This window comes from Amphimedon queenslandica, unplaced genomic scaffold (genome assembly GCF_000090795.2).
Source record: "Amphimedon queenslandica unplaced genomic scaffold, v1.1 AMPQUscaffold_13414, whole genome shotgun sequence".
Lineage (NCBI taxonomy): Eukaryota > Metazoa > Porifera > Demospongiae > Haplosclerida > Niphatidae > Amphimedon > Amphimedon queenslandica.
Window position 1 is genome coordinate 57972 of NW_003546350.1, and position 18483 is coordinate 76454.

General features: G+C 37.4%; 8 protein-coding genes across 10 annotated transcripts; 4 read left to right on the plus strand and 4 right to left on the minus strand.

Annotated features, from left to right (window-relative positions):
• Positions 1-2493: 2493 nt before the first annotated feature.
• LOC100634480 (NEDD8-activating enzyme E1 catalytic subunit-like) lies at positions 2494-5303 on the plus strand. Of its 2 annotated transcripts, none has more exons than XM_011405582.2 (16): positions 2494-2709; positions 2843-2923; positions 2968-3050; positions 3162-3242; positions 3318-3361; positions 3417-3481; positions 3532-3690; positions 3958-4060; positions 4109-4222; positions 4283-4336; positions 4386-4422; positions 4480-4561; positions 4606-4706; positions 4755-4818; positions 4937-4991; positions 5081-5303. In XM_011405582.2, exons 1-16 carry the CDS (start codon positions 2509-2511, stop codon positions 5176-5178), a joined length of 1422 nt encoding a protein of 473 aa, XP_011403884.2. In that variant the 5' UTR covers positions 2494-2508; the 3' UTR covers positions 5179-5303. The 2 variants fall into 2 exon arrangements, with proteins under 2 accessions (XP_011403884.2, XP_019851860.1); XM_019996301.1 differs by having other exon boundaries at positions 4112-4222.
• Positions 5304-7308: 2005 nt separating this feature from the next.
• LOC100631867 (uncharacterized) lies at positions 7309-8345 on the minus strand. The gene is made up of 2 exons (XM_003386497.3): positions 7989-8345; positions 7309-7856 (listed from the first exon to the last, which is right to left on the minus strand). The coding sequence occupies exons 1-2, from the start codon at positions 8305-8307 to the stop codon at positions 7408-7410; spliced, it is 768 nt and encodes a 255-aa protein (XP_003386545.1). The 5' UTR covers positions 8308-8345; the 3' UTR covers positions 7309-7407.
• On the plus strand, positions 8344-10790 carry LOC100631742 (uncharacterized). Its single transcript, XM_003386496.3, has 11 exons — positions 8344-8461; positions 8522-8605; positions 8664-8804; positions 8857-8901; positions 9006-9071; positions 9137-9258; positions 9312-9407; positions 9825-9992; positions 10053-10140; positions 10191-10281; positions 10328-10790. Exons 1-11 carry the CDS (start codon positions 8384-8386, stop codon positions 10690-10692), a joined length of 1344 nt encoding a protein of 447 aa, XP_003386544.2. The 5' UTR covers positions 8344-8383; the 3' UTR covers positions 10693-10790.
• Positions 10759-12256, minus strand: LOC105312717 (uncharacterized protein YihR-like). The gene is made up of 3 exons (XM_011405583.2): positions 12072-12256; positions 11650-11831; positions 10759-11594 (listed from the first exon to the last, which is right to left on the minus strand). The coding sequence occupies exons 1-3, from the start codon at positions 12232-12234 to the stop codon at positions 10860-10862; spliced, it is 1080 nt and encodes a 359-aa protein (XP_011403885.2). The 5' UTR covers positions 12235-12256; the 3' UTR covers positions 10759-10859.
• LOC105312718 (50S ribosomal protein L10-like) lies at positions 12249-13036 on the minus strand. Its single transcript, XM_019996309.1, has 2 exons — positions 12907-13036; positions 12249-12857 (listed from the first exon to the last, which is right to left on the minus strand). Exons 1-2 carry the CDS (start codon positions 13024-13026, stop codon positions 12348-12350), a joined length of 630 nt encoding a protein of 209 aa, XP_019851868.1. The 5' UTR covers positions 13027-13036; the 3' UTR covers positions 12249-12347.
• Positions 13037-13076: 40 nt separating this feature from the next.
• Positions 13077-13824, plus strand: LOC100631993 (E3 ubiquitin-protein ligase RNF170-like). The gene is made up of 3 exons (XM_003386498.3): positions 13077-13274; positions 13323-13421; positions 13464-13824. The coding sequence occupies exons 1-3, from the start codon at positions 13116-13118 to the stop codon at positions 13722-13724; spliced, it is 519 nt and encodes a 172-aa protein (XP_003386546.1). The 5' UTR covers positions 13077-13115; the 3' UTR covers positions 13725-13824.
• Positions 13825-13924: 100 nt separating this feature from the next.
• LOC100616082 (IgTIR1) lies at positions 13925-16099 on the plus strand. The gene is made up of 6 exons (NM_001279297.1): positions 13925-14000; positions 14050-14283; positions 14332-14631; positions 14675-14977; positions 15024-15209; positions 15258-16099. The coding sequence occupies exons 1-6, from the start codon at positions 13943-13945 to the stop codon at positions 15686-15688; spliced, it is 1512 nt and encodes a 503-aa protein (NP_001266226.1). The 5' UTR covers positions 13925-13942; the 3' UTR covers positions 15689-16099.
• On the minus strand, positions 15705-18469 carry LOC105312719 (DNA nucleotidylexotransferase-like). 2 transcript variants are annotated; one of them, XM_019996300.1, is made up of 17 exons: positions 18242-18469; positions 18135-18164; positions 18054-18091; positions 17939-18008; positions 17842-17887; positions 17620-17688; positions 17451-17560; positions 17198-17267; positions 17080-17151; positions 16913-17036; positions 16763-16842; positions 16660-16712; positions 16509-16611; positions 16352-16464; positions 16146-16296; positions 16004-16087; positions 15705-15881 (listed from the first exon to the last, which is right to left on the minus strand). In XM_019996300.1, exons 1-17 carry the CDS (start codon positions 18436-18438, stop codon positions 15795-15797), a joined length of 1497 nt encoding a protein of 498 aa, XP_019851859.1. In that variant the 5' UTR covers positions 18439-18469; the 3' UTR covers positions 15705-15794. The 2 variants fall into 2 exon arrangements, with proteins under 2 accessions (XP_019851859.1, XP_019851858.1); XM_019996299.1 differs by having other exon boundaries at positions 18135-18200.
• Positions 18470-18483: the final 14 nt, after the last annotated feature.

An 18483-nucleotide genomic window follows, 5' to 3' on the forward strand; every position in this document is an offset into this window, starting at 1 on the left:
GTAAGAGGGCATAAAATACTGAAGTATACTGAAGAGCTACTGTTGTCAGTTGACCAATATCGCTATGAACACACAAATGTGATGAAACGACATGACCTACTTGAAAGCTCCACACCCTGTACATTGATAACACTATTGATACAGCTACAGTACCATGAGGAAGCATTTTGGATGAATGTGTCATTGAAAGTGTGTTTATCTGCAGGGAAATGATTTGAGAATAGGCTATATAACAGTTGGCATACCCAGCTGTCAATTTGACATTCCAAAACATAAATATGATAAACATGATTGTAACTGGGGAGGTCTCAACTAGGAAGAAAAGGATCCAATGATAAGAATGGCACTCTGAGGATGGCTTGCACTTTAGTGAGTAAGAGTTCAATGGTAGCCTGTAGTCCCCATCACACTGACTACAGAGCAATCCTGATCTGTTAATATGATTGCAAAATGGGTCACTCTCATTCTCAATGCTAACATTAAATGAATCTTGAAAATAAGGACAGAGAGATCCTACTGTCCTATTTGTTTCATTATCAAATGAAACACAAGTCATGGGACTCATTTTAACTCTATCATCCTTTATACATCTTATATCTTCAAAGATTCCTGTGTTTCTCCTGTGGCCTTTAACCAACTCACAAACAAATGATTGACTCTGAGGATCATAAGATAATGCTTCATGAGGGTGAGCTTCATTTCCAAGGAAGAGACAAAGAAGGAGCAAGTAGACAAACAGCATCTTCTTGATGATCGTACTGATCACAGCTGAAACTGCTCAGCCGGGTAGTTTTCTTTTATCAGTTGCTTGCTTTCAGTGTGACCATCCAAATAACATTACATGTTTATGCTGGAACAGGCTCAAATATACACACTGACATAGCTATAGCTATACTGAAAACTTTGAATGTTTATGATAACTGATGACCATATTTAGACATATGATGCCACAGAGGTCAAGTTTCACTTTCCATATCCATATCCTTGAATACATTCATTCATTCATTCATTCAGAAATTAGCTCATTTTAAAATGGCCATAACTCAAAAATTTGAGCTCAGAATCAGCTCAAACTTTCTACACAGCATAAGGACTAGTGTTGTTGTAGTACCATAATTTTATATAGTTCTAGTACTAGTTCTAGAACTAAAGTTTGAAAAAATTTAGTTCTAGTACTAGTTCCGGAACTAGAGTTTGATAAAGTTTAGTTCTAGTACTAGTTCCGGAACTAGAGTTTGATAAAGTTTAGTTCTAGTACTAGTTCCGGAACTAGAGTTTGATAAAGTTTAGTTCTAGTACTAGTTCCGGAACTAGAGTTTGATAAAGTTTAGTTCTAGTACTAGTTCCGGAACTAGAGTTTGATAAAGTTTAGTTCTAGTACTAGTTCTAGAACTATAGTTTTATAAAGTTAGTTCTAGTACTAGTTCTAAAACTAGATTTCAATAAATTTTAGCTATTGTTCTAGTTCTAGAGCTAAGTTATAGTTCTTGTACTTGTTCTGGCAATAGAGTTTAAGAAGCTTAGTTCTAATTGGAAATAATTTCTAAATACTGCTTCTTTTTGCTTCTGCTGCTTAGTTCTAATTGGAAATAATTTCTAAATACTGCTTCTTTTTGCTTCTGCTGTCATGCTTTAACTGCTTAGCTTTGAACTGAACAAGTATTCAAAAGTCTATTGATATACTTATGCATTATAATCTATGTCTAAGTAACAAATTCATACATTATTTGTTATTCAGTCTTTGTTATGTACTAAAATATTTCACTGACAAATTAGTACCTTCTTTGTCAACTAATATTGTTCTACAGTTCTAGTTCCAAACTAGTTCTAGTACCACAAGAGAATGTACTTTTAGTTCCAGTTTAGTTCTAGTACTGAGACTCTGGCAAAGTTTAGTTCCAGTTTAGTTCTAGTACTACAAGTCTTGTATAAACTAGTTCTAGTTTAGTTCTGGTTCTTACATTGGTTGTAAAAATAGTACTAGTTCTAGTTCTTGGAACTAGAACTATGAAAAAAAGGCAGTACTAGAATTGATTTAGTTCTAGTACCAAGGAACTACAACAACACTAATAAGGACATCAATATATATTAGAAAACATAAAAAAAAATTGGGGTGATTTTGGAGCCATTTTTTGGGAAAAACCATGGGCTATAGCCTTGGGTATTTTTCAGATTTTTGGCATTTTTTCAAAATGGCCGTAACTTGAAAAATTGAAGTCGGAATCAGCTCAAACTTTCTACACAGCATAAGGACATCAATATGTATCAGAAAATGTAATAAAAATTTGGGGTGATTTTAGAGCCATTTTTTGGAAAAATCCATGGGCTATAGCCTTGGGTGTTTTTCAAAAATTAGTCCATTTTTTTAAATGGTCATAAATCAAAATTTCCCAATCGGAATCAGCTCAAACTTTCTAAATAGCATAAGTACATCAATATACATATACTGCATAATGCTTTGTTGCTTGTTGATGTGTTCAATCTGCAATTCTGTATGCCAATTGCATAATGGAAATTGCAGTGAATTGCTCCTCCTACAAGAGATTAAGCCACACCCTTACACTCTCAGCAATGGATCCAATGGAAGTAGCAACTTCAACGACTGTACCTAGTGACGGTAACATACCAGCTGGTAGATGGGAGAGTATTCAATATCTGCTCACTCGTGGTAGCCCTTTGGCTCATCCTGACTTTGAACCAAGTGAAGAGGTAATTAGACTAGGCGTGGCTATTGTCTGTTATACCCCTCCCACTTTTAATTTGCCTGTAGTGAATGAATATAGCAAGGATTTTATTTAAATCAGCACAAAATCATAATTTAATATTTATTGTTGATTGTTAGACGTTACAGTTCATGAGGGACATTTGTAAACTGCTGGTGATCGGAGCAGGTGGTCTTGGCTGTGAACTATTAAAAGATTTAGTTAGTAATTGCATCTCATTATTTATATTTATTAATCAACGAAGGCTTTGATGGGTTTCACTAACATCGACTGCATAGACATGGATACCATTGATGTATCAAACCTTAACCGTCAGTTCCTCTTTAGGTAAATTAACACCACGTGTTATCACCATCTTGTTTTTAATAAGTCAAGCATTTTCCTCCATCTCCTATTTGCATGACATTGACTATGTTGCTATTTATTGTGTTGTTTTAGGCCAAAAGATGTTGGACAGCCCAAAGCTACTGTTGCTGCTCGATTCGTTAACGAGAGAGTACCAGGGGTTAATGTGACACCGTATCCTTCCACAGTTTATTTAATTGTATATTTATTTATTTTATTTCTTAATTTTTTTTAACTTGGCATGATTAGACATTTTGCTAAAATTCAAGACTTTCCACCGGATTTTTACAAAAGTCAGTATAATTACTTTTTAAAGTATTTAAACATCTTTTTTAATTTCATTTTTAGAATTTCACATCATTGTGTGTGGTTTAGACTCAGTAGTAGCTAGGAGATGGATCAATGGAATGGTGGTAAGGGACGAGAGAACATGTACCTCTTATGTCCCCTCTCTCACTGTTAGCTCAGTCTGCTACAGTACGATAATAATGATCAGTTAGACCCCAGCAGTATCATACCACTGGTTGATGGAGGGACTGAAGGGTTCAAAGGTCATGCTAGAGTTATACTAGCAGGAATGACAGCATGTATGGACTGCACAATGGACTTATACCCACCTCAAGTATGATGATGATGATGATAATAATAATAATAATAATAATAATAATAATAATAATAATAATAATAATAATAATAATAATAATAAAGCACCCTGTACTATAGTACAGGGTATTTCGCCAATAATTGCTAGGAGAGAATTATTCATTTTTATAATTTTTCCTGATACATGTACATGTTCTTATGCTGTTTAGAAAGTTTGAGCTAACTCCGATCAAAATTGGATTTTTTAATGAATTTTTAAAGTTGCTCATATACTTTTCATTATTAGATCAATTATCCATTATGTACAATTGCTACGAAGCCACGCCTACCTGAACACTGTATCGAATATTCTAAAATAATCCTCTGGCCAAAAGAGAAACCTTTCGGTGGTAAGTAGCGATAGCAACAAAGATAAGGTTCTTTGTCTCGTTGTTAAGAAGGCGTGTCTATTGATGGCGATAATCCAGACCATATAATGTGGCTATTTGAAAAGGCGCAACAAAGAGCAGAGGAGTTTAGGATACAGGGGGTCAGCTATCGGCTGACACAAGGTAAGTGAATATAAATGAGAGGATTTATTTAAAATATTAATTATTAATTATCTTCCCAAGGCGTTATAAAGCACATTATTCCAGCTGTAGCGTCCACTAACGCAGTGATAGCCGGTTTGTCTCACATTAAAAATTAATTCTATCTTATTTTTATTATTTTTAGCCGCCTGTGCCACTGAAGTATTTAAACTAGCTACAAGGTATACTGGTTATTATTAGTATTACTGTAGCTGTTATTGTTGTTGTTTGTCCAATAGCTGTAGTCTTCCTATGCAGAATTACATGGTCTTTAATGATGTAGATGGAGTATATACTTTTACTTTTGAATACGAGAGAAAGGTTGAGTTTATTCCTAATGTTATTCTAATATAGCTGCACGATAGGAAGATTGTATTGCTTGCTCCACTCGCCCTGTTACAGTCACTGTCAGTGAAGAGGCTACACTAAGAGTCCTTTATGATCTCCTGTGTGAGAGTGATCAATTGTATGATGGGTTGTTTGTTATTTTAATATTAACGGAATGTGTTTGTAGTATGATGAAGGCCCCCAGCCTGACAACTGTTATCAAGGATACGAACAAAACACTTTATATGCCTGTAATCTTCTCTCTCCCTCTCCTTTTCATTCCATTATTACTATCTATAGTGCACTAAGCAGTAGTGTCACCATCATTACTCATAATGGTTTAATATTAGTTAACTTCTTTCTTCATAGACTGTTCCTGCAATAGAGGAAGCAACAAAATGCAATTTAGATAAAAAATTAACAGGTCCGTTCTACATTTAATAAATATCTCCCGTTAATTTGTATCCTTTTCTCCCCCTCTCTCTCTCTCTGTTATCACAATTGGACCAATAGCTCTGGGTATTACTGATAATCACATTGTAACTGTTGCTGATCAAACAACTCCCAAGTCAATTCTTATCCACGTTAAGTTTAGTTTCAATATGGAGTAAAGGGAATATCAATATCTATCAGCAAATTATTAGCAACTAAAGAGTGTTAATTTCTGTTGTGTTTGCACTGTATGTGTGTGTGTATGTACGTGTATGTTCAAATTAAGAAGTTTCTGCTAAAGCAATCACATCCTCCTTGATCCTGTTCTCTCTCAATGATAGCGGCCATCTTACAATGCTAGAGTGCCTAGTGCTTCGACGAGCTGTTGAGTTTGTTCCTGTTTGTCCTGTTTGTCCAGTATTGAGACCAGAGCTATTTGTAGGTAGTGTCGACCTGTCTGTCGTATTATTGGTACCGACTGGTGTCTGGCAGTAATCAATGTAGCTGGCTGAGTAGTCTCCATCATCAGAACTGTCGTCATTGATTAGGCCACCCCTATCCTCCACTGGTGATGGGAGATGTGATGAACTTGTGTCAAATAATTGACCTAATCGACCAATTCTTGACCTCGGACGACCATTTTCATCCACGTTTAATCTTATCCTTCCCTTGCAATAAGTATAGATCTTTCTCAGTAGCCACAGACTAATGTACACTCCCATGTAGACCCCAGGGAAGTAGAGGGAGAGGTAGTATATGATCTGTAGTGGTAGACTAGGATCATCTATCGTAATGTGAATGTTGTTGTATATACTGAGGAGGACTACAAGCATCAGACAAATATATATGATGGGGTCTATCTTATTGAAGAGGTTTCTCTTGTAAGGTTGGAATGCAATGTAGAGGCAACTGTAGATGGCTAGGGCAATAGCAATACAAGTATATAGGAAGAAATAGTCATATATGACAAATGCATACAGTGCAAATATTGTGAACCTTAGGATGAACTTTATTCCGGCAAAGTATCGATAATCTCTCGTTCCATTGCTACCATCTTTGAATTCGTTTTGGAATGCACCTACGAATTCTGTCAGTATGTGACTGTTTAAGTTACAAAAGTGTAGACACTTCTGGAAACAGCGAGTCGAATAAAACACTAGAATACAAGGAAGAGGAATGACAAATCCCAGCAGAACTACAAGTGCTAATATAACATAGCACTTGTGACAGGAATACCAATATTTCATTGTCCCATCATAGAGTGGAACATAATCCACTTTTTTACTACTGATATTGTACAATGGTGTAGGAGCTAGGATTATCAGTGATATGTATGTGAATTTTGTGTAGGAGAGTAGGACAAATGTAGCAAATGCATCAATAATCGAAGTACGAGAGTCAATCCTTCGTCTCAAGCGGATGCAGCAGGGACGAAACGGGATCCATAGAATCGACACAGGCCTGAAGTCCCTCTGATAAAGGAGTATCAGTATAAAAGCAATGAGTATCAGGACTAGAGGGAATGTTGCAGTAACATACTGGACTGAGAGGGCAGCCATTGAAGTGAGGTTTTCTTGAGGACACAGCTTGTAGAATGCTCCTGATGGGATATTGAGACTCCAAATACCGTACAGGACATCAACTGCCCATGCAAAGTGTTCAGGAGGGCCAGTTTTGTGTTCAAAGACTTTTTGTACGGCCCAATCTCTCTGAATGGTAAGCAAGTTGAACGGAAGAGTAACGACTTGGGCAAAGAAGATGAAAGAAGCAGTGTTGTCTGAAGTAGCCTTTATATTGAAAGTGATGACAATAAGGAAGAAGAGAGTCAGTGCAGTGAAATGAACTATGAAATACACTGCCCAGTGGTAGGAGTGACACTTTGAAGATTCAATGCAGTCAAGACCAAAAGTGTTAATAGCTAGCCAATAGCCTTGGGCACAGCTCCCACATAGTCTGCCTTCTCTGTTGGACTGGTTGCATACCAATTCATTTAATTCCTCTATCATGCTTTCATTGGGAAATGAAATTTTTGTGTTCCTACCAGCAAACGGGCACAGTCCAGCCACTAAAAAGTTGTTGTGATCATTTCTGGTATCATTGGTAATGCATTTCAATGGCTGTAGAATCACGTTCTTTGTGCTACAATCGACTATACGGTTGAATGGGTTTTTATAAGACTTACAAATACATTGGACATCATTTGAATTTCTCTCTAAACAACTTGAATATGTATCTTCATTTGAAGAGAGAGTGAGAGAGACAGTAAAGGAGAGAAGGAGGACAGCAACTTTCTTCATTTGCTTCTTGACTGATATATTGAAACTGAAAGATTTATTTAATTAAAAACAAACAGTACATGAAATAAAGCACACAAGCTTGTCATTGCTTAAAAGGTGACGGGGTCTCCCTCAGTATATGTAGGGGACCAGCCGGTAACTGTTCCTCAAATACCCAATATAGTCAGGATTATCCTTCCAGCGTTTCAAGGCCCTCCGTTCAAGGATCGGTATGCCAGACACACGAGTGAGCAACAGAGCAACCAAGACTGGAGAGATAACGGCTACATTCTCCCAACCAGTGAAAGTTGAAGAGGCAGAGAGACAGAGACCGGACCAGGAGAGTATCTCACCAAGGTAGTTGGGATGACGCACTATCGACCATAGTCCAGAGGCTATCCACTTGTCCTTGTTTGACGGGTCACTGCGGAACGTGAACTTCTGATAGTCGGCAATGGATTCCATGAGCATACCAACGCCCCATATCGTCCAACCAACGTAGTCCCTTGCTGTTAGCTTCTTGTCAGTCTGTTTGTAATTCAGTATCAGGGTTGGGGCCAGTGTAGCAAATACCCATAAGGCTATATAAGGAAAAGAAATACATTACATGACTATAATGCGAAACAACGCCCACGCACAATGGTGTATGCATGAACACCCACACGTAATTAATGGTGCATCACGTGATGTCATACACCAAAATGGCGACTCACCTTGCACAAACCAGAAAATGATGAAAAGTCGCGGGTTGGTCCTCACTTTGTCAAATCTCCCATCCTTGGCATCGCGAAGAACACGCACAAACAGAAACAGTCCTAATCTCACGGCCCAGACGCTAACTAGACTAGATTGGATCACTTGTCGTGGGAAGAAAGTCCCTCCATTCATTAGTGACTGGAGGATGAGGACTATAAAGGTCAGGGAGCCTGTTGCATCAAAGAACTTCTCCGTCTGGAACTTTAGGGCTATTGCACAGCCCACAGCTTGAATGGCAAAGTCCAGAAGAGCAGCTTTTGTGAGAGCATTCCCCATGTTTGCTGCAAGGATGTAGGCGTGGGTGGTTAATTAAAATAGGCGGAGCTGAAAGTAGGCGTGGCCGGACACAGCAATGGAAAATGGCGACCATGATGAAACTATTGAGACACTTCAATCTCCAAATATCTGGGAAGTCATGGAAGAATATCAAGCGAGTCTCCTTTGATTGAAAATAAACTTTATTTGTGAGTGGATGGTCTCTTTATTATAGAAAAGAAAAGGACCCAAAGTGGAGGAATACCTCCAGAATAACGAAGGAGCAGTGAGAGAAGCCCTCAACAACCAGACACAGGAGGTACAAAGGACAACAGAGTCTCTTTATTATTATTATTATTATTATTATTATTCCTTAGTTTACTCCTGATCTTTTCGAATGGCTGTACAATGTCAGCTTGACTTCAAAAGAAAATAAGAAACTCTTTATTTTCGTGACTCAGTTTATTCCTGATCTGATCTACATATATTCTGTGTCTGCTACTAATAACGACACAAAAGTATTGTTTAAAAGACAAAAAGAAGTATTATTAACATATTTATTTTCTGTAGCTCAAGACAGCTATTGAGGCTTTACTTTTAGGACTCATAAAACTGGTATGAGATTGAGAGAGAGGTGTGGCAGTGGGTGTGGCTTCAAAAGAGAGTAAAAGACTGTTAATATGTGTGGGAAATAAGATTGTATATTGTTTATTTTGAAGGCTGAAAGTGAAAGAAAATCTTCAATACAAGTCCCCGATATGTCAAAACCATCAATATACCATCAAGTACAATTACATTAACTAACCAATTTATTTATTTATTATTATTATTATTATTAATTAATTAATAGGTGACCAGTAGTCTGTCACCATTAAGTCTTACTATTGCTGCGCTGACTAGACACAATCAAACTGAGAGTCCCTCCCCCCGCCCTCTCTTCTCTAGCAGTGACACTGTTACTGTCTCAAACAGGTGGGTTAAAATGGTCGCTCTAAACTTCATTATTGTATGCATAACTACTATAGGTTATTGTTCTTAAGTACACTGGTTATGATGTGTACTGAATGTATTACTTTGTTTCCTGTCGTATCTCAGAAGATGTTTTGTATTTCATGCATCAAGTAAGTTTATTTTGGCCAATATTTTCAAGTTATGAGCATTTTAAAAAAATTACCTAAATTTAAAAAAATACCCAAGGCTATAGCCCATGGTTTTTTCCAAAAAATGGCTTCGAAATCACTCTAAATTTTTATTACATTTTTTGATACATATTGATGTCCTTATGCTGTGTAGAAAGTTTGAACTGATTCCGACTTCAATTTTTCAAGTTACAGCCATTTTAAGAAAATTCCAAAAATCTGAAAAGTACCCAAGGCTATAGCCCATGGTTTTTTCCAAAAAATGGCTCCGAAATGACCCCCACTTTTTATTACATTTTCTGATACATATTGATGTACTTATGCTGTGTAGAAAGTTTGAGCTGATTCCGACTTCAATTTCTCAAGTTACAGCCATTTTAAAATTCTCTCTTCCTATAGATATGTATGCAGAGGTATGCACTCTCAGTTCGTTGGTGCTCTTAAAGATTCCTGCAATAAAGATGGCTGCATGTCATTCACTGATCTAACTCTACTAAGCAAAGAGAAACGTCTCATGATAAATGATGATCTCCTTTCAGTACTACTCCAGGGAACAAGATTGTGTCTGTAAGTATAAATACACTTATATCTTTTTAATATTATAATTTTATTTATTTTGTATCTTAGTTGCACTTCTTTTCATTACACTGTCCTCCAGTGTCTGAATGCTCTCAAGCTTAGAGCATGTTATGAAGTTCTCCCTCTATCAATGCAGGTACTTACAAGTTATGACAAATTAAATTTATTAATTAATCATTTCTTCAGATTAGTGCAGCTTTGGAGAGACTAACCTCTGAAATGAATCCGCTAAAATTGCCTTTTGATCCTCAAAGCCACAAAACTTACTCACCTAGAGGTAAGACAAGAACCAATATTTTGTTATTCTTATTTTTAATTTTCAGACAGTACTCATTGGCCCTCTCGTCCAATGACAGTCTTCAGGTCTCTCACTGGACAAGTATTACATCATCAGCTTAGCCCCGCCCCTTCTAACGATAATGAATTATATGATAGTCTGGAGGGAGAGGAACAGATTGATGCTGAATTTCACTTGAAGTTTTCAGAATCAACTGAGCCTCATACCGGATCAAAGGACTCTGATTCAGACACTGATTTTGAGACACTGAGACAAACTGGTATTGAATTATCACCGAATCAAATCAACGTTGAAGTACTCAGTACTGAGGACTCTGTATCTCCAAGTGAACTGAACAAAGAAGAGACTGTTAGTGATCATGAAACCCACTGCAAGTCAACTGCAGTTTGAATGAAGCTGTTATTATTATTATTATTATTATTATTATTATTATTATTATTATTATTATTGCTATCATTTTACAAACAGGTCTTAATCATTAATGCTAAGAAAAATAAAATTAATAATTATAATCAGCAAAATCAGCTCAAAAAAAGAGAAGGAAGTTATGTCCTAATTCACTCCACGTACACACCGAAGCTGCCATGCCAGGTCTCCCCATCACTGATGGTACTCAGTCCATCATGATTATTATAAGCGTCTGCCATTCCTGACATTGGTTCCATGGCAATCCCGTCTTCATGAAACGTAGTAGAAGATCCGGTGTATATGTGAACAAATGGGAATGAGTCATCAAACCACAGTCTCACCGTTTGACCGGAAGCCGTGTCTGTGAGCCTCACATAGCTCTCCTGAGGGTCGTCGAGTGATTTAAACTCATCGTCGTAGAAGGTGGGTTCCTCTAGGGAACCTCCAATGGGAGTAGACCCATTGAAAATGGTGCTCTTTTTGGTTATCCCGGTTGGATCCATATTAGCATTGAGTTCAACATGAGCCCAGTCAGTGAATGGGTCGAACATCACGTAAGAGGTGTAGGCGGTACAATTGAAGTAAGGATGCCAGCCCATGTAGAATGGGAGAGGTGTTCCATCTCCGTTAACATTAGTAGCAGATACGTCAATATCTAGACCATATCTTGATAGAGTGTACGTGATGCGTACATCAAGGGAGAAAGGATAGCCAGGCTCATCATTCCCAATGTGAGTCACAGCTGTGAAAGTGCCACGAGAATCGTCTTCTCCGGTTTCTCGCACTTCGAGTACCTTCCCAGGCATGAAACCATGAAGGGAGTTTTGACGAGGAGGATCGTTGAGAGGGAGAGTATGGCTATCATTGAAGAATGTGTACTTGCCCTGTTTTAATAATAATATATATAAATCAATTTTTTATTTTTCTTCTGCAACTTACATAAGCGATCCTGTTAGCATAAGGTATTAGGATCATTCCTTTCCAATATTTGTTATCTTTTATTGCGTTGCTGTCCCCATTGTGTCCCAGCAGTACGTTACGGAGTGTGCCGTTGTTACGGGAAAGAAGGTACAGGGACTCAACTCGTCCTCCAAAATCAGTCACAACTTCAACCTTTTCTCCTATAAAGAATCTAAATCAAATATACAGTATAGCCTCTCTTAATGGATACTCTCTATAGCGTACATCTCCATTTAATGGACAGCACCTAGTGTACCAATTATATTCCTTACTGTATCCACATAAAGGACACCTCTGTATAACAGAGACACTTTCCTATCGATTATATAGAGGCTACACTAGATATGCCATTAGCCCTTGTTGCTATCAAAAGGTAGCAATTGCTTCATTTCCATGCATACCTTTATCATTTGATATTATCATAGTCCCTAGATCACCAATGCTCCCTTCAGTAACAGTGTATCTTCCCATACAGAGAGGGAACACCATCAACAGCAATAGAGAACCTCCTCTTGTCCACAGCATCTTCTTACCAAGTGCCAGTGCAATGTGGGTGGTTTGCATAATAATAGCTGATAATAAGTAATAGCTGATAATAGATACTACAGCTATTATATACCATTCTTTATTATAACAATGAGAAAAGGTGACAAGTCATAAGATACAAAATATACTAACTATTGTTCGGTCACGTGACTATTAAGTAAGAATGATAGTTTACCAGCTGGAGCACCAATGACACATGATAAAGATACAGCACTTGATTGTAGTATCCCTAACAATTGTTGATGAAGAACAGTTACATCTGGCAGACCAGCCACATCTTTCAAACTAAATGGAGTGAGGAGTTCATTATCCAACACTCCTCCGAGTAATAAGAGCTTTGGCTCTTTCCTTGTCACTTTTAGCAACTCGGGTAACGCTTCGTCAGTGTTTGAATAAGCAATGGCAGTAGCTCCATGAAAGAGACTCCTGATATTAGTATAACTGGTATCTTCCAGGGCTTTCCTGGCTATTCGAACAGGGAAGATCTTCACTTTGACGTCCTTGCTGTCCAGCTGATATCGTACCTGGTCCCACTCTCTAGTTGACATAGAGGAATAATGATAGACAGCAAGACATCGGTTTGCATTGAATATGGAGCGTATCTCGTTGATGAGGGAGACTTTGTGTGGGCTGTAAGGAGTCTATGGAGAGAATAAAGTGATTTGTGGGCTGGAATAACAATGGAGGTACCTTCTTTACACCAATACGTTTCCTGGGGGAATTTTTAAAACAGCTTCTGGATTCATGTCTCACAAAAAGGCTTAAGTTACAGGGAAAGAAACGAGAAAAGCCCAAGTTTATAGCCATCATGGGCGCACGTGAAAACTAAAAGGAGTGGCTACATCATGTGGGCGTAGCTGATTAATTATTCACTGAAGGGCGTGGCAATTCATCTTAAAATGGCTGCAGAACAGAATGAGTGTCCCATTTGTTTAGCTCAACCAACGGAGCCTGTAGAGACTAACTGTGCTCATGGCTACTGTGCAAAGTGTATATTAACTTATTGGGAGACTACTTGGCATCCTGATGCCTGTCAGTGTCCCTGCTGCAGGAGAGAAGTTGGTTAGACTACGATTTAGTTTTAAGTTATGATTTTAAAAATTCAGATAAACCTCCTAATGCCAGTTAGAACTAATGTTAGAGATAGAGAGACTCAAGAGAAGATCAACAACTACAACAGAATGATGCTCAACAGATCCATCCCTGTAAGTCAAGAAATATTATTTATTTATTCATTTTTATTTCAGCTCACAAGTCAAGTAAGAGATGGCCCTAATATCTTGCGGCACATTTTCAATGAAATCCTTTCAACCAGTGGCCTCTCGTTTTGCAGTCGCCTCTGGATTGTTTTCATCCTGCTACTGACCCTAGCCTATCTCATATCTCCAATTGATCTCCTCCCTGAACTGATATTAGGACCAATTGGTTTCATTGATGATATAGGATCCTTCATTGCAGCAATGATGTACATCGTAATACTCTACAGACAAGACATGGGAAGAAGATAAAATTAACTCACATATAGATCACACATTATATATGATGATTGTATTGCTTAAATTTCCGTTTTATGTATATTATGATGTTGTGACAGGACATCTGTCTTTATAGAGTAGACTGTAGTGATCTAATCTTCTTACTATTAGTACCTATAGCATCAGCTACTACTGTCCTCCTTATATGGTTTAACTAATATCAGTGACCTTATACACTCTTGAGGAGCAATATGGGAGGCTTTCTTCTTATACTCTTCCTTACAGCCATCACTTTGAGCCTTGGTCAAGGTAACAGGAGTAAAGATAGTTCATTTATACTTATTTTGTATCATGATAGATTGTAGGACTTCAACTGAATGGTGTTCATCTGGTAGTAGATGTGAAGCTACAGTTGGTACAGTAATAATAGTGCCTTGCTGTGGGAATGTGGACCAGCTTGTTACATATTCTAACCAAACAAATATAATAGCTGCTAATGTCACCGGGTGCTTAAATCTCAACTTGACTGTGTACGATAATCAAATAAACATTCGTTGTCAAGAATTCTGTTCCTATCTCATAATAGTGAAATGTAAGCGAGGCCACAATATACTAATTATTATTATTGTTTCATTTTTAGATTCTCCTAGGACTTTAGGGGCAATAAATCGAGCTCCAGGAAGGTTTGAGCGATCTTATGATCTCTCATGTCCACTAGTAGGGAACCCACCACCAGTATACTTAGAATGGGATATTGTCTACTGCATTAATAATACACGGTTCATTCCTCCTACTGGAGTTAATGTTAGTACAACTGACAGCAATAGGACTCTTCACATATCAAGTCTTGTCACTGAATTTGAAAACATTTGCTTCTTTTGTTATGCAATGAATGAGTTAGGAATGGGATATCACTTCTTTTCTCCAATTGGATTCGACTGTAAGACCTTTAACAACATTACTTTACTATCATCTTATTGTAGTTTGTACCAGTTCAGACTTACAAATTCAAATTTCTCCAAGTGGAGGTGTCAAAAATGTTTTCGCTGGAGACAACGTAACATTAGAATGTACAGTATCTCCTGTCAGATCAATATTTGAAACCTGTACCAGATGGTACTTTAATGACAGTTCGATTTCCTGGAATCCAACAGTTGATCAGAGAGTTTGTAAAGAAACGCATACACTTACTCTTGAAAATGTTGATATCTCTGATTCAGGAAACTACACTTGCAGATGTATTTCACATGACATTGAGAGAACGATTGAACTAATGGTTCATGAAAGTATGGCATCAATAATAATGCATCTATAATAGTATTGTCTTTTTAGATGCTAGTAGTTCTCCTACTAGTAGTGCACTGGAAAGAAAACGCCAAAATCAGCTCATTATTGCAGCAACTGTACCAGTAATACTAGTGGCCATTGCAGTGGCTTTAGTTCTGATAGTTTCAATGAGTGTTGTATTATGGAGGCGTAGTCGCAGGTCACAAAACTCAGCAGCAGAGTTAGAAAAAAGTGAGACAAGAGTTTAATAATAACAAATAATTGTACTTCTTGCTGTAGAGTTTGGTGATTATAAAGAAGCGACTTATGATGTGTTTATATCATTTTCTGAAGAAGATAGAGAGACAGCAGAAAAGGACATTAAATCAACCTTGGAAAGCAATGGCTACCAGGTTGCATGGCACCACGAGGTCTTCATTCCTGGCTGCTCTATACTGGAGAATATGGAAACGTTTATATTCCAGAGCCGAATCACTTTAGTATTGCTGTCAGGACATTTCCTAAAAAGTGAATTCTGCAACAAAGAGCTTTACATAGCATTGAGGAAGGAGAAGCAAGCAGACCGTCGCTCCATTATTCCTATTCTGTTGTCAAACTCAAAAGATGATGTTCCTGATATGCTTCGCGGAAGAACTTACCTTTCATTGAAAGACAATAATTTTAGCAAGAAGCTGCTTCGGACTTTAGGCCGACCGCTTTCTTCCTGTTAAATTGCTTCTTAGCAACTGAATTGTTCAAACAATTTTTTATATAGAGTCATTAGAGTGTATATATTATAGATAAAAGGGAGTTATAGCTGCTGACATTCTTGAAAGGTCAGCAGTTTCTCTCCCAAGGCTCTAAATAATTTAATTTTAAAATGTCAAATATGTCTCTTTCTGTCTTTGCCGTTGAAAATTTTCTCTATTAAATGTAAAAAAGAGAAACAAAAATAGATGAAATTGTCCAGAACCCATCTCATCATTCACACGAATATTTTCCAATCCCACTCTGTGCAGTACTATTACTAGTATACATAATGTTACCTCAATTATATCAAAAATACCATGAGCAGTGACTGTTTTTGAGCACTCCTTCACAGAATATCTTCTTAAAGATCGATTAAATTGCTGCAATTATTATTTTAAAATCATCAAATGGTTTTATGTTGCAAATAAAGGTACACACTTTTGAGCCAGTCCAGCTGACAAGAGAAAAGGGATACTGATCAGGTGGAGTGACAATGAGATCAACTCGTCTTATTAATGGAGTCTTGTCATGAGACCTTGTTAGTTTCATGATACAAAATGCTTTATCTAAATGATCAAACTGAACTCTCCTACAGAGAGAGGAGATATAGCAGTATTGAAACAAGCAATTCATTATAGATGTACTTGATTTGCTGTCCTTCACTAGTGTAAGTTGGTTGAGCTGAGCTATCGTGTGTTTCGCTCACACGAGAGAGGGTATTCTGACCCACGTACACACTTGCATGTATTATCATGTCCTAACAGAACAAACAGTGATTCCTCCATACATAAACAACCATACCTTTGCTTTAAGATGGCTGACAACAGATTCAAGTAGAGTAGCTGTGATTGATGAGTCCTTGTGTGTAAGTAGCAGATCAACATCATGACTGTGTGATTTACCACTAGAAACAGAGAGAGGATGAATAAAAGGCGGAAACAATAAGAAATACCGCCTGTATCCGCCAACTGCTTCAACTTGAGTCTCAGGACAGCATTCACTAACCTCATGTATACATACAATATTATTATAGAGAAACAATATGGCGTCCTTACCTCTTTCTTTATTATTTCTATTATAACCTCAACTTCATCTCTTGGTATTGATTTGGACAGATCCTCGTAATATAATAATCCTAAGAAATAATGTTACTTTTGAGCTGACTAGCCACAAATTTTTGAGTGGCCAGCAAAATTACTAAGTACCTAATTTTTGTAACTCTCTTAACTCTAATGTCTCAGAGGTTTTTATTTCGTCTATAGTCCTGAAACCTTTCTTATACCATTTATCAGCAGTTGCAGGGCCACACCCATACACTGAAGTAAATAACTATAACCTTAATAAGTTAATTAAGTGACACACCCACTCTTACCTCCATGCACTTGAACCAGTCACTCTGACGAATGTCTTCAACTTCTTCTGAGGTCCCATGCAATACAATATCCTAAATCAACAGCTGCTACTAATCTCCCTCTCCCTCCCTCCCTCACTTCAATCACACTAATGGAGTGTTTCCCAATTCTATGCAAATTACGAACCTCCTCCACCCTGGTGACTCTTCTAAAAATGTTAAAACAATTGAAACAATTTCCTAATGCATATGTACATGCTCTGATGTTGAGTAATAGGATTCCAATTAAAATTGATTTTAAAATACATTATTAAAGTTGCTACAAAATCAGGCCAAAGTCCCTGTGCTATAGTAAAGGGTCTTTTAGCTAAACAGGATGGTTCTGAACATACTTTGGTAATGCCTTAATGGTACAAGATGCTTGTCTGAAAGCTAATGCCCTAGTGTCACCTTGCTTGTGATCAAGGAACTGGTAATACTTCTCTAAAAGCTCCAATGCTTCCTGCATTTTGTGAAAAATAGAAACAAATTAATAGTAAAAGAATTAATAATTACTATTACAGTGATGTGTGGGTTGTGGTGCTTCAGCAGTGTTGGTCTCTGACATTCATATGCTGTAATTTCTGCAACCTAAAAACATGATAAATAAATATTAAATACATATATATACATGTACTGATATTCCAGTACCAATAACAAAAATATGCATGCATTATACATTCATATTATTACAAGTTCAATGTAAATATAATTGATAAATTAATTTCAATCAGATGTATTTACATTAGCAGCTGATTCTTTTTTCTCACTAGTTTGAACTGCTTCAGTCCTACAAAGGCCACACCTCCAACAATCACTAATAGAGTCATGTGACACTCACCTGACCTCCTTGAGCCGATACTGATCAGTAACCTGGACATATCTACCCTCAATGAAACAGGCCGTCAGCCCTATGAATAATAAATTAGGTTTTAACTATTAATTAATTAACTAACAGTCTAAAGTCACTACGTCTGTACTCCCAAAGTCTGACCTGCATAAAAAGATCGTGTTGCCATGGTTACAAAAATACATACTTTCCAAGAACTTCCTTGACACGCTCAAGGCTAGGAAGGACAGTGACAATATGGGTAACGTTGTTACTATGACAACAGAGTAATCAAAAACTAATGACATTCATTACTTGAAAGTTTCGGTGACTGAAATTCCATTTTTAGAAGCTAAGGATTTCAAATGATTGCAATGTTTTGCTGTTAGCTTGTTCTTTACTAGATACAGGACCTGTTCTGACCTCCTTCCCTCATCCTCCTTTTCCCCTTGGTGTCTCTTGCTCACGTGATCACACTCTCCCTCATCTTGTTTCCTCCTCTTTGAGTCCATGGAGATTAAAGGAGGAGCTTCCCCACCTCAAAAGTAGCACACGTG